This window comes from Malaclemys terrapin, chromosome 5, assembly GCF_027887155.1.
Source record: "Malaclemys terrapin pileata isolate rMalTer1 chromosome 5, rMalTer1.hap1, whole genome shotgun sequence".
In the NCBI taxonomy this organism is placed as follows: domain Eukaryota; kingdom Metazoa; phylum Chordata; order Testudines; family Emydidae; genus Malaclemys; species Malaclemys terrapin.
The window spans coordinates 61,897,711-61,913,097 of NC_071509.1; the positions used below are offsets into that span (position 1 = coordinate 61,897,711).

The 15,387-nt window shown below is 42.0% G+C and overlaps 1 protein-coding gene across 1 annotated transcript in view; it reads right to left on the reverse strand.

Annotated features, from left to right (window-relative positions):
* Positions 1-3,796: 3,796 nt before the first annotated feature.
* C5H4orf47 (chromosome 5 C4orf47 homolog) overlaps positions 3,797-15,387 on the reverse strand; it is a 29,652-nt gene continuing 18,061 nt past the window's right edge. Inside the window, exons 6-8 of the mRNA XM_054028964.1 lie at positions 13,169-13,348; positions 7,550-7,722; positions 3,797-5,467 (exon numbers count right to left, since the gene is read on the reverse strand). Of these exons, the coding sequence (XP_053884939.1) occupies positions 5,419-5,467; positions 7,550-7,722; positions 13,169-13,348 (402 nt within the window). The 3' untranslated portion in view covers positions 3,797-5,418. The remainder of the gene's footprint in view (positions 5,468-7,549; positions 7,723-13,168; positions 13,349-15,387) is intronic.

Here is a 15,387-nt window from a genome sequence, read left to right on the forward strand (position 1 = left end):
GAGAGGGAATTGCATCACAAGAATATCTCACATTGGCTATTTCAGCTATGGGGCTGAAGTAGTCTCTGTGTAGTAGTGACTCTACAGCCTGGATGGGAGGACTGTAGTTTACATTCTTAGCCCACTACACCTTATTTTTTGAGGGATTATTTTTAGTCACCTAAATAAATAGGGTTCTATGAAATAAATCCCTGAATGAAAAATAAAGCAAGGTAACTAGAAACTGGAGTCCTGTCAATTCCCTCCAGAGACTCATATTCACCATACTTTTTCCTCATGTAGTGCAAGTGGCACTCATTTGTTTCCATGTACCACAGAGCACAGAAATGAGAGAGAAGGCACCTAATGTTCAGTAGATGTATCAAGAAAGATAGTGACTCTTTTTGTGTGTGTGTGAGTAGATTTACTTCCCAAGAAAATGAGAAATTATCAGACCTGTCCTGAGCAAGGTTTAGTGTAGGCAGGTGCTGTACAAACATCATAATACAATTCAATTACCACAGCTTAACCCTGACCAGCAACACACCTGCTATTCTAATCTGGACCACTTGTGCAGAGTTTGCTACTCATTTGAAACGGTGTGATGGACAACTGAGGACTAAAGGACGAATGTTACATTCACTCACATTGTAAGCTTCTCAGAGTAGGGACTATCTTATTATTTGTTTGTACAGCACAATGAATCCCTGCCCTGATTGGCACCGTTGGGCACAACTGTAATATAGATACTACTAATAATGGTAACCTAAATTAAAGACTCTGAACTTAGGCCTCCAGAGGTGAAAAAGCTAGTACACTAACCCAGTGTGTCATTTACCCTGACTTTCCCCATGATTCAAAACTTTGAATGTTGTGCAAATCTAATGGTGTATAGAGGAAATTGCCTATTCAGAAAAATCCCTGTTCAGAGAAATTCCATTAGAGATAAGTGTTCGTTGCCACCACCACACCCCAATATTTGGAGCTGAATGTGAGAAAAGAGCACTTATATACCCCTGATATATAATACTATACTATAAATATATTTTAGCATTCCTTTTATTTATACTAGTACAGTTAATTAATGAATGACTAAGAAGTGGATTAAAATGCTTGTCTTGTTTATATGGTAGGGTAATGCACTCTATAGGGTTGTGATTTCTAAAGCGCACTGCCATGTTGTGCATTAATTGGTCCATGCAGACCCTGCTGGTGCACTTTAATGTAGTGCTGTTTGAAACTAAAGGTTCTCTAGTCTAGTGCACACCAGCATGGCCTAGATAAGAGGTGGGAAAACTATGGCTCGTGGGCCACATCTGGCCTGCGGGACCCTCCTGCCCGGCCCCTGAGGTCCCAGCTGGGGAGGCTATCCCCGGCTCCTCCCCTGCAGCCTCAGCTTGCTTCTCCATCGGCCCAATGCTCTGGACGGCAGGGCTGCGAGCTTCTGGGGCAGCGCAGCTGCAGAGCCCAGCCTGACCCGGTGCTCTGTCTGCACGGTGGCGACAGCGTGGCTGGCTCCAGCCGGGCGGTGCAGTTGTAGCACCACCAGCCAGCAGTGCTCCAGGCAGTGTGGTAAGGGGGCAAAGAGTGGGGAGGTTGGATAGAGGGCAGGGGGTGAGGGTGTGAATAGGGGTTGGGGCAGTCAGAGGGCCGGGAACAGGAGGGTTGAATGGGGAGGGGAGTTCCGGGGGGGCGGGCGTTCCGGGGGGGCGGTCAGGAATGAGAGGAGGGGTTGGATGGGGCAGCGGGGACAGTCAGGGGCAGGGGTCCCAGGGCAGTCAGGGGACAGAGAGAAGGGGTGGTTGGATGGGGCATCAGTCCCGGGGGAGCCGTCAGGAATGAGAGGAAGGGTTGGCTGGGGTGGCGGGGGGCAGTCAGGGGCGGGGGTTCTCAGGGTGGTCAGGGGACAGGGAGCGGAGTGTGTGTGGATGGGGCAGGGGTCCCGGGGGGCTGTCGGGGAACAGGGGGGTTGGATGGGGTAGGAGTCCCAGGGGGGACAGATGGGGAGGGCGGCCCCCACCCCCACCCCATCCAGTCCTCCATACAATTTCTGAAACCTGATGCAGCCCTCAGGCCAAAATTTTTGCCTGCCCCTGGTCTAGACAGACCAATTAATGCACAACATGTTAGTGCGCAGTAGAGCACTTTATTTCAGTGTATAGACAAGCCCGAAGTCTTCCTGTTCTGACGTTAAATATTTCTAGACCAGCATGTTTTAAAAGAATAATTTTGCCAGTGATAGACAGTGGTATTATGACACCACACTGAAGACCCAAACTCAGCAGTGATGTTAGGTTTTTTAGTCCTTGAGTTACTGAAGTGAAAGGACAAGATGCTGATTACATTTAATTCTGGTGAAAATATGGAGTAACTCCATTTACTTCAATGGAGTTGGTCCAGATTTATAGTTGTGATATCAAGATCAGAATCTGAGCCATGTTGTGGAGTGGATAGGTGACTGGCTCTGTCTTTAGTGTGAGGGAGCAGAGAAAATGACATTATTATTACTATGTATTTGTATTACTGTTGCACCTTATGTCTTCTCCATACAGTAACTCCTCGCTTAACGTTGTAGTTATGGTCCTGAAAATTGTGATTTTAAGCGAAATGATGTTAAGCGAATCCAATTTCCCCATATGAATTAATGTAAATGGGGGGGGTTAGGTTCCAGGGAAATTTTTTTCACCAGACAAAAGACTATATTATTAATACACACACACACACACACAGTATAAGTTTTAAACAAACAATTTAATACTATACACAGCAATGATGCTCGTGAAGCTTGGTTGAGGTGGTGAAGTCAGAAGGTGGAAGAGGATGCGATATTTCCCAAGGAATGCCTTGCTGCTAAATGATGAATTAGCACTCCGCTGAGCCCTCAAGGGTTAACAGATTGTTGTTAATGTAGCCTCACACTCTACAAGGCAGCACAAATGGAGGGAGGGGAGACAGCATGGCAGACAGAGACACACACACTGTGTGTGTGTGCGAGAGAGAGAGAGAGAGAGGGGGGAGCTGATGGGGGGCTGCAGGTCCACCCTGGTTCCAAGCCCCCACCAGCTAGATGCAATGGGCTGTTCTTTTTGCAAGCAATGGACAAAGCAGGCGGCTGCCAAACAACGTTATAAGGGAGCATTGCGCAACTTTAAACGAGCATGTTCTCTAATTGATCAGCAACATAAAAATGAAACAGCGTTAAACAGGATGACTTTAAGTGAGGAGTTAATGTACTAGATAGTTAATGGAGCACAATTTAAAGGCAGCCTCTGAGGAAGTCCTGCGTTCTACCAGAGAAATTACCATGAAGCTAGGAAAAGACGAGCTACAGACTTTTTATTTGTATAATAAACAGTAGCATCCAGAAGCTCTAACCAGAAGTGGGCCCCATTATGGTTGGCAATCAGGAATAACCCCATTGTGCTAGGCATAACACAGACACATAGGAACACACACATTTCCTGCCCCAATCAACTTACAGTATATGGGGAAAGGCAGTAGCTCCCATGAGAAGCACATTAGCTTGGCCCACATTCTTGACAGCTGTGAAAATCTCTACTAACAAAGTTCAATAGATTTTTTTTAAATTAAGCTTTAAAAGTTTTAATAAAATCTCCAATGTTTCCAATTTGTTAGAGAATGGAAAGATTGCTGAAATACGAAAGAAGCTAGAAGAATTACAAAAAGATAAGATGCACAGGGATGTAAAGAAACACTATAGTGCTATTTCAGTCAGCTGCACTACATCTGTAATCAAGGAGTCAAGTTTTAGAACTGCAGTCAAGAAGACATACAGTACAGTTTGCTCTGCTATCTAGTGATTTTGAATCTAGAGAGTTCAGCAGTGATGAATGCATCCAAATTATTGGCCATATATCTTTCTGATATTTCCTATGAAGATGACACCAAAACGTCAAAGGACAGCACTATCACTAATACCTGTTCAATAATATAAAAACTTTGAAATTAAAAAAGAAATTAACCATGCTTGATATCTGTGGACTTGGAAAACACCAAAACTGCCATATCAATTAAAATATATAAATACTAGGAGGCCCTGTCCCACAGTAACTTTACTCAGGCAAAGCCTGTATTGATCTCAAGGGTTATTTTGCCTAAGTATGGACTGAAAGACCTGGCCAATACTTTCCTTTTCATACTATTAAATGTTGAAAAACGTCATGTTCAGTCTCAATATTTTTTTTTTTTTTTTTTGGCTATTACTCAGTGAATAACAAAGTGGTAGGCTAGCCCAAGAATCCTTTTGGTACTAAAAGGAGTCTTCTAATACATGTTAACATAAAAACATTATCTTCGTGTAACAATTTTGTATATCTAAATGTTCAAGTTGGATACTTTGTGGATTTCTGTAATAATTTAGCTTTGAAACACTAACAAACTGTTCTGAATACCTGGGAGCTTATAGAGACAAGGTGGGTGAGGGAATAATCTTTTATTGGACCAACTTCTGTTGGTGAGAGAGACAAGCTTTCTGTGTGGTTCGAAAGCTTGTCTCTCTCATCAGCAGAAGTTGGTCTCATAAAAAATATTACCTCACCTGCTTTGTCTCTTATAGTCTGGGACTGACATGGCTACACTGCATTGGACCTCATACCAATTCCAGGTGAATTATGTTAAGGGGGGTTAAAGTTTGTGTTTGTGGTCTCAGGTTATAAGAAACTGATTTTTTAGGACACAATAGATTTTTTTCATTTTTTCCCCCTTAATGGAAGTGAAGCCAAACTGCTCTTAAGAAAGATGACAGCACCTTATGCTGTCAAGAGGCAGAGAGAGGAGCACTGTGAAGTGCAGATGAATGGAGATGGTGACCATGTTTGCTATGAAAGGTTGTGGTCTCCGTCCCTTTTGTAAACAATGGGAGATGGTGTCTATTTTGAGAAGGCCATCTTAACAGAAGGCGTATTCTTTTGAAGAAGACAATCCAAATACAGTAATGCGTTTTGGCTTGGTTAAGATGAACATCAATCTTTATTGTTTCTAAAGGGAAACCATACATTTACTTTAGACAATATTTTATCTCTGATTAATAAATATTGATGTTCTCAGAAGAGGTAATTGCTGCTTATTGATGCCACCATCATAACATTTATATAAAAACTTAAAATCTAAAATACTTTTTGGTGTGTATATTTGATGTATAAACCTCTCCAACAATACGAGTAAACTATAACATTTGTATTAATATAGTTTAATTTCACACTTTAAACATATATTATTTGTACATAATTTATGTATTTATTTTGTTTACATATTTATAAAATATAGTCTCAAATAGGATACAATTAAAATCTGGGTTTGCCTTATTTGACTGAATTCTATCTTCCACAAAACTTTTATTTACTTCAAATGTCCTTTAATCATTGAATTGTTACAGTTTACAAAATCCAAGAAGTGTATTCTTTATCCCACTGTTCAAAGCTAATATGATATCAAGTGTGTAGTCTTGTAGTTCATTACATTTAGTGATCTGAAATTTAAGTGAAACAAAGCTTCCATTAGATGTGCCAATCACAAGTATATTAAATCTAAAGACAACTTTTGCTAAAACAAAACAAACTGTGGCTCCAGTCCTGCAGCAAGATTCACAAGCACGGATCCCTGCACCTATGGAAAGTCCCACTGATTTCAATAAGGCTCTGAATGAATGCAGGAATCCATGCTAGCAAATTCAATTGTAGGATCATGGTCTAAATATCAGAGCATTAGCTTTTCAGGGAAAAAACAAAGACTTGTAAAGCAATGTGAAAGGGGATATTTTGATAAAACATTGCTCATTGCATTTCTTAATATTTATGAGCTATGATTTTCATAGAATAAGTTTGGTATCACCGTTACCTCCGCAAACCCCTACAATAAATTAAACTGCGTTCTTTAGATTTCTTTAAGATGGAATACATGGGAGATAGTTTGAAATACTATATTCCATTTCTCTCTCTAGTACTTTTGTCAGATTTAATAGTTCTTTCTGTCTATTATTTCCAGCAAGCCAATCCTGACTGCATCTGGCAGCAGTCAATGGCACTTTACTACCAGTTACCCATCTTTAAAGTTTGAGGCCTAGTCTAAATACGTTTTTTGTTCCAGAATAACTATTTCAAATAGAGGTGTAACTTTTTACTGCAATAATTATATTGGTAGAACCCCTAGTGTGGACACAGTTATACTAGTACAAAGGTGCCTTATAACAGCTTATCTCTGGAAAGGGGATTAAGATATACTGGTATAGGGCACCATTATCTAGTATAACTGCATCCACAGTGGAAAAGGATGTGTACCACTTTAAAACAGTACAACTTTTGTGTGTAGACAGACCTTAGTTTCAATAATTAATAAAGGTAAATGTGGAGCATCAAGCAGCTTCTGGTTTAGTCTTACAGGTATAAATAAAAACTTAAAACTGGCTCTGCAACGCAACAGGACTGCTCACTTACAGCATCTGGGCATGGTGGGAAAAGGAGGGTAATTAGAAGAACATTTGGTGGCGGACAGGATGGGGAAGAATATTATATACTTTCAACTTCAAGATTAAAAAAAAAAAAATCTAAATCACAAATGTGAAACACATTCCTATGTGTCAAATTTTCAAGAGTGTGCAACTAACCTGGAGTTCCCCTACAATGTTTTGCACTACACAAGTGTGCATGTGGAAATCATATTTGCATGTATAGTTAATTGATCTGTATGCAAATATTTGGTGTCTGCTCTTGAAAATGTTTTGCTAAGAGAATCTAAAGAAAACAATCTAATTTTTTTATTTACTGTGACTTCTCGAGTTTTGACAAATGAGATCTGAGACCAAATATATTCTAAATATAAACAACATAACACAAGAACTTTAAGAAATGGACTGTATATAAACCTGTGCTAAAAGAATGTTAATGTTGGAAAAGAAAGCACTAAGACATTAGCAACTATCAGACTCCCAACTTAAATACCATGCTCCAGACTGTACTGGCTTTGATTAGCCATTATTACAGGTTTTATGTTGGCCACCAGAGGGAGCCAATTTTATTTCACATATACAATAGAAACAAAAAAGTCAGTTTTATTTTTAATAAAGATATGTTCCTGGTTCCCTGTATATTATAGCAAGGGCAGAGGATGTCAAAAGAATCAGAACACAACAGGTCAATGATATCATATCATGCAGGAGGTCAATAGGTACATATTTCATTTTAAATTAATCTGACTATACAAATGAGTAGGAACGAATTCAGAAAATTATTTCATCTATACGTTTCTTATCCTTTTGTCATTAACTAATTGGTCAGAAGGGAAAGAAACACTACTGACTTTAATTTTTAATTTATTTTAAAAATGTTTACTACACCTCTACCCCGATATAATGCTGTCCTCAGGAGCCAAAAAATCTTACCGCGTTATATCGAACTTGCTTTGATCCGCTGGAGTGCGCAGCCCCGCCCCCCCGGAGCACTGCTTTACCGCGTTATATCTGAATTTGTGTTATATTGGGTTGCGTTATATCGGGGTAGAGGTGTATTTTATAAACTATAAACATGAAATATCAAAGTAAATGTAAAGTGCTTACCTTGTAACATTTAAAGCCATTATACTTGTAGAGGGCCTGCTTTTTGATCCAGTAGGAGGATGAAAAATCCGTCCTTCTTTATTAGTTGTGATGGGCTTAGAATATTTAACCACATAGGGCTCAGCAGAATGGGAAGGATAAGGATCAAATGTTCCTGCTTTCATGCCCCCTGACTGGAAAAGAAAAGGAATGTTTCAAAGTCCTAATTTACAATATAATTGCTTTAACTATATTTTTCCATACAAAGGTAACCCAGAACACTGCATGGCAAATCACATCATATTATTTACATATCAGAAAACTACATACCACGTGTGTTTAAAGTCAACAGGAAACTGTTAAGAAAATTTAAATAATTACATTGGTGAATACTTGATTTGACAAATTCTTTTGTATGTATCCTGGATTATGAGGAAAGAATCTTAAAAATATAAAGGGTATTGTAAAAAAAATTAAAATGTAGGGTTTTATTGTGGCAAAAATGGAGCCGATAAAGATCACCTCTGGTTCCCATCAGTACAGCTCCACTGGTGGTACCAATAGTGGTACCATCTGGCAGGATTCAAGCATTATTATCAGCATGTTTCCTAACCATACCCAGAGCACTAGACAATATGTAAAAAGCAACAGAGGGTCAATATGGTGATAGATACACCATTGGCTAGTCTCTACCAGCCCTCCCACTAGAATAGCAGTGAGAAGGGTGAGGAAGTGGTGTTACCACGTGCATCCTAGTGCTCTCAGATTTGGGGGCCCTGCATAGTTCTGAGTCCTCCAGAGGAGTGCTAGGTGGAGGAGTTACCTTATTTTATTCCTACTGTTATGAACTGGGTGAAACCTTGTTACTGATGAGTTAAAACCTCATTCAGATTGATAGGTGTGAACTCAACCTTCAATTAACATAACTGTAAGCATAAACCACCACCCAAGACAAAAGGTGTGTTTGAACCTGCCCAGGAGCTTTTGGCTGAGTATTGTTTGAGTAGAAGGTGTGTGTGAAGAGAGAGCACATAGAAATAAAGGACAGACAAGAACATAGAGAGAGGGAAACGCAAGAAAGCCAATCAGGAGCCTGTAAGCACAGCATGACTCTAGAACAAGCTAGAGAGTGAGCTTTGGGTCTGGGGTTGGCTTGGGGGCTGTAAGATAAGAAACTGTTCCTTTTGTTCTTGGTTCCTTCTGCGTTCAGAGACACAGGATTTTGTTCATTCCTTGTAAATAAACAAGAGTGTATCAAGGAAAATACCAGACTCCATCAATTTTCACTTCCAACTGGAATATCCCCAGGGCCTCAAACTCTAATTAGCTGCTGTGGTCTAAAATGGGCAACTCTACATATAAATTTGATTAACTAAATTTTAACAATTGCTCTGTGCTGATTTTAAAGATAAGTTGTTTTCAAGTTATACAGAATATGGTTATATGACAAAGTGACTCACCAGCCTGTGCGCCACCTTGTGGCTGGGTGCAGCGCTGTCAGGGTTTTCCTTTTTCTAACCTTGCTGATCCCGCCATTCAGATCTGCTAGGGCCGTCCTTAGTCTGGTGACTTAGCCCTCCAGTCAGGTCACTTTTTAGCCTCCCGCTTTCAGGCATAAGTCAGAGTTCAGTCCAATAACCGTACAACTCTAGGCCCACTAGGCCTTACAACCCTTGTCTAGGTGCTCCACCAGGATTTTCATAGGTTGTCTAGGGGAACCCAATCCCAACCTCTATCCTGGATTCCCAGCATAATTTCAGGGGCAGCATTCTTTTTTTTTTGCTTGAGGCGGCAAAAAACCTAGAGCCGGCCCTGTTCAGACCTCTCCTGTTTATTCTCTGGGCTTCTTCCTACTGTGGACTGCCTTTTTGCCTTCTTCTCCAGCCCTCTTAAGGCCTCAAAGGAAAGGTAACAGAAGAAAGGCACAACACAAAAATAGTCCAAATGTGACCCCAGCTTCCTTGCTTTCAGGAGATACCATAGCCTGGCTCAGTATCCTCAAAGCTCTTGTTCAATGTTCATAGGAAGCCTCTGCCAGCTTCATCTTCTGCAGTGCTCCTTCCTAGGAGCAGGTGGGGAGAGGTCTGTCCAAGATGCATCTCCCTTTTAAGGCTCTTCCTCCGAGACTGGAATGCCTCGCTGGTGCCTGAGGCCCAGTGTATACTTAAAATTTAGGAAAAATCCACACTCCTGAATGCCACAACGATGCTGGCCTAACCCCCCAGTGTAGATGTGACTAGGCTGACAGCAAGTTACTACAACAATGGAAGAATCCCTTTCGTTCCTGTAGTAACTTCCCCAGCTATGGCACTGTAACCCCTGTAGAGTACACAAGCCGTGAGCCCAAAGCTACTTTTAACCCCTTTTTCCCTGGTGCAGGATTTGTACAACCCATCACAGGTTATTTATAGTTTCTGGTTTTGTATAGAATCAAACTAGATTTCATTGCTTTGTAAATTACAATCACAAGTGACAAAGAAAACTCAATCATACCTTTCGTATTTCTGACATAGGAGAACTTTTGCAATAAAAGACCACGAGGTTGCATTTTAAAAGTAAAATTCAAAATGATCTGGACAAACTGGAGAAATGGTCTGAAGTAAACAGGATGAAGTTCAATAAGGACAAATGCAAAATACTCCACTTAGGAAAGAACAATTAATTGCACACATACAAAATGGGAAATGACTGCCTAGAAAGAAGTACTATGGAAAGGGATCTGGGGATTGTAGTTGATCACAAGCTAAATATGAATCAACAGTGTAACACTGTTGCAAAAAAAGCAAGCATGATTCTGAGATTTATTAGCAGGAGTGTTGTAAGCAAGACACAAGAAGTAATTCTTCTACTCTCCTACATGCTGATAAGGCCTCAACTGGAGTATTTTGTCCAGTTCTGGGCACCACATTTCAGGAAGGATGTGGACAAATTGGAAAAAGTTCAGAGAAGAGCAACAAAAATTATTAATGGTCTAGAAAACATGACCTATGAGGACAGATAGAAAAAATTGGGTTGTTTACTCTGGAGAAGAGAAGACTGAGGGAGGACATTACAGTTTTCAAGTACATAAAAGGTTGTTACAAGGAGGGAGAAAAATTGTTCTCATTAACCTCTGAAGATAGGACAAGAAGCAATGGGCTTAAATTGCAGCAGAAGAGGTTTAGGTTGGACATTAGGAAAACTTACTGTCAGGGTAGTTAAGCACTGGAACAAATTGCCTAGAGAGGTTGTAGAATCTCCATCATTGGAGGTTTTAAGAACAGGTTAGACAAATACCTGTCAGGAATGTTCTAGTTATTACTTAGTCTTGCCTTGAGTGCAGGGGACTGGACTAAATGACCTATTGAGGTTTCTTCCAGTTCTACACTTCTATAATTCACTTTTATGATGGATTTTAGGGAGTTTATTTTACAGCAGGTGTTATAGAACAAAATAACACTCTCAACATATTCAGGTTCAACTGAAGTAGCATCAGGCTTTATTCTGAGAAAAATACCTATTGAGGTTCAGAGCCAGGAAGCCATTGCATTGAGCAGATATGGACTGGTACTCACTGAGTTCTTAGATAGCCAATGTAGGGGGCTTCTGGTGGGCAACGACCAATAGGGCATTAGTTATGCTCATTTAACTAGAAGCCCTGCACAGGTTGCATGAGTTCCTTACAGTAGGAAGAAGCAATAAGATTTTTTAATACCTACTTCTTCATCAGAGCTAAAATAGCTCATTTGTTCATTAATACTGTATATCAGTGGTCACCAACCGGTCGATCGCGATCAACCGGTTGATCCTAGAGTATCTCCTGCACCCAAAACTGTGTTCAAGCCCGACCCCCCTGCCAGAGCCAGTGCCCCATACCCCCTCCTGCACCTCTGCCCTAGCCCTGACCCCCCTCCCAGAGCCAGCATCCTGTACCCCCTCTTGCACCCAAACACCCTCTCAGAGCTTGCACCCCTCATCCCCTCCTGCACCCCAACCCCTTGCCCCAGGCTCAGTCCAGAGCCCCCTCCCATACTGCAAACCCTCGGCCCCACCCCAGAGCCCGCACCCCAGCCCGAATCCCTACCCCAGCCCGGTGAAAGTGAATGAGGGTGGGGGAGAGCGAGTGATGGAGGGCGGAGGGATGGAGTGAGTAGAGCAGGGATTTGGGGAAGGGGCAGGGCCTTGGGGAAGGGGAAGGGTACATCCTGGGTTGCCCTTAAATTCAAAAAGTGATCTTGGGTGTAAAAAGGTTGGAGACCACTGCTGTAGTAATTGATTAGAAATAGATTTAACTACTTTTTAAAGTAATTTTACAGCTTGATTCTGCAGTCCTTACTCACTTTGATGAGCATTTACTCATGAGTAAGACTGTAAGAAATTTGTGGGTTTTTGGTTCAAAAGTTGTAGCCAGTTTGTTAAAGTTGTGGTTCAAAGCATGCAGTCTATTTTCCAAAACATGGCAACAGAAGAGACTCTATATGTCCTGTTTGGCTCTCAAAGACAAGCATGACAGAGAGGTGGCTGGGCCAAGTTTGAATTGCATTACAACCCTGTGTGCCAGGTCACAATGCCACTCACTCAAATATAGCGCATCCACTCCTCCATCATGTCAGCCCAAATGTGAGTGAGTGGCCCAAATTTGCAGCAATTATAAAAAGCTGCAGATTCCACAACAAAATCTTGGCTGGGATTTTCTTAGCACTGGAACAAATTGCCTAGGGAGGTGGTGGAATCTCCATCCTTGGAGGTTTTTAAGAAAAGGTTAGATAAATACCTGACAAGAATGGTCTAGTTCAGTGGTTCTCAAAAAAAAAATGTTCGCAGACCACTTGAAAATTGCTGAGGGTCTCGGTAGACCACTTAATGATCTTTCCAAATGTTGTTTGTACCAAAAGCTAACTATTGTAAAGTATTTTGGATAAAAGTGCTATATAAAAAAAACTTTATAATAATTAATATTTTTTGTTCTACAAATAAAAGCACACAACTCATATTTTAATATCAGTATCTTATCTTTCTAATGTGATGGATGTGCCCTCTCTCTCCCGCCGCGGCAGCCCCCAAGCTGGGGCTGGGAAGGAGGGGGGGGTCTCTCTCTCACCACAGCAGCCACAGAGCTGAGGCTGGGAAGAAGGGGGGTCTCTCCCCAGCAGCCGCAGCCCTGGAGCTGGGCAAAGTCGCCTCTTTCTCTGGCCACCCCAGCCCTGCACATCCCAAAGTCCCCTCACCCCCTCTTCTCACCCCACTGCCCCCTCCCACCTACCACCTATTCCCCTCAAGGCCACTACCTCACCTTACATGTGCATCTTTTCCAGGGTCCAGGCACCTAATTAGTGGAGCTATGTCTGCGTGGTTCCACTAATTAAGAGGGCGGCCCTTCATTCTCTCGTGTGTGGTCCCCCAGGCGCGCACCTTAGAGGGAACTATCGCGGACCACCTGAATGGAGCTCGCGGACCACAGTTTGAGAACCTCTGGTCTAATTATTACGTCGTCCTGTCTTGAGTGAAGGGGACTAGACTAGAGGACCTATTGAGGTCCCTTCCAATTCTACTCTTCTACAATTTTTGTCTTCTATACAATATGATTTAAACTTTCTACAAGAACACCACCAAATATTTGGATTTTCACTTTTTGCTACAGTAGTTAGAGAGCAGACTCACCTTTTTAGCAGGAGAACTTGGTTTAAAGGGGTGTGCAACTGGCTTTTCTGGGGTTGGTTTCTTAGCTGGTGCCAAAGGTTTATCATCATAATATGGATTTATGTCAAAATACTCCCGAGGATAGAGATTTAACTTGAAAGGCCCTCCTTTAACCAAACGCAGATGGTCTTCATGCACCTTCTGTAAAATAAGTAGTTTTAAAGGTATCACCTTGGGCATTTTTACCTCAGATTATTCTGATTAGAAAAAAATAAAAAGAGATTTAAATTCAGTCTTGAAAAAAACTTACTTTTAGCAATGTATTTAATGTAATTTCCTCTGTTAATGTTAATTCTGGCTTCCACATATACATTAGGCACAACATAATGCATAATGAAACAATCCACTTAACAACAACAAATGCTAGGAAACTATGACACACTTAAAGAAGAATTTAAGGACTTCTTAAAATAAATAAATTTAAAAACTCTTTAAGATCTCAAATTAATTAATGGACACATGGTACATGTATGGACTTTAACATTAGAAATACAGTACGACCTTGCTAATTCATGCTAATGATGGGGAGCAAATTTTCACTGCTTAATGAATAAGAAACAAATGTTGCCCTCCTCCGGAGGACAGAGGTACCTGTGGCAACCAAAACAATGTGGTTCTACTGCATGAGGAGAAGGCAGGATTTGGGGAGTTATACAATTGGTAGTACACCTTTTTTTAATTTAAATTTAGAGCTTGCAAAATGTGCCAGATTGACAACCCGGGAGAATTAGGTCCTTTATTTATCCTCCAGCTTCACCACAATGACCGTCTATGGGTTGACTTGTAGAGACCAACCACCTCTAAAGCCAAGAGGATACTTCATTCTCTAAGTCCAGTCAGTGTCTGATACTTCTCTTTTGTGTTTTATTTGAAGAGCTGAGCAGAGAACTTGTGTGGAGTCCACCATCGTGTGGAGTCCACCATCGTGTGGTAACTGTGTGAAACTTAGGTCTTGTCTTCACTACTATGCTGTATTGGTGCAGCTGCATCTGGTGAAGATGTGCTTCATCAACAGGAGAGCGCTCCCCCATTGATGTAATTATTCCACCTCAACAATGGAAGTTATGTCAGCGGGAGAGTGTCTCCCATCAACATAGCCCGGTATAGACACTACTTTAAGTCGATGTAACTTATGTCGCTGAGGAGGGGAGGGATAGCTCAGTGGTTTGAGCATTGGCCTGCTAAACCCAGAGTTGTGAGTTCAATCCTTGAGGGGGCCACTTAGGGATCTGGGGCAAAATCAGTACTTGGTCCTGCTAGTGAAGGCAGGGGGCTGGACTCAATGACCTTTCAGGGTCCCTTCCAGTTCTATGAGAGAGGTATATCTCCATTTATTTATCAACTTAAGCAGTAGTGTAGACAAGCCCTTAGTCATTCTGGATCATTCCTCCCCTATTTGTGGTCACACTTGTATTATGTTGCGTGGTTCTAATCAGAGATGAGCCCCACACAAACCCTAAATCTGAACACCCTCAGACTTCACAAAGTTCAGTTCTGGATCTAAACTTTGCAACTTGGGCCCAAACTACCAAAAAAATTTGCAACTTGGGTCATTCAAACTAATAAAAAATTAACCTTTCTAACCCAAATGTGAACTAGTAGCAAACAAAACCCCAATCCTGATGCTGAAACTTATAATATATGTATAGTAAAAGCTGTTTTATCTGGCACTTCACCAACTGGAAAGCTCTATAAACTGGCATTTCTGATCTTTACTGAAATTCCGGTTTATAGTTCAGTTAGCACAGGGCCGGCAGTGAGTTGGGGCGCGGGAGGGGGTGTGAAGCACGGGCTCTGGGAGGGAGTTTGGGTGCAGAAAGGATTTGGGGGTGCAGGGTGCCAGATCTGGGGGCTGCTCACCTTGGGTGGCTCCTCGCAAGCGGCGACCTGTCCTGGCTGCTCCTAGGCGGAGGTGCAGCAGGCAGCTCTGCATGCTGCCCCCATCCTGCCCCGAGCACTAGCTCCGCAGCTCCCATTGGCTGTGAACTGTGGCCAATGGGAGCTGTGGGGGCGGTGCCTGCAGGTGGAGGCAGCGCACAGAGCTGCCTGCCACACCTTTGCCTTGGAGTGGCTAAGACAGGGGGCTGCCTGAGGTGAGCACCCCCTGGATCTGGCACCTGAAACCCCTCCCGCGCCCCAACCTGCTGCCCTGAGCCCCCTCTCACACCCAAACTCCCTCC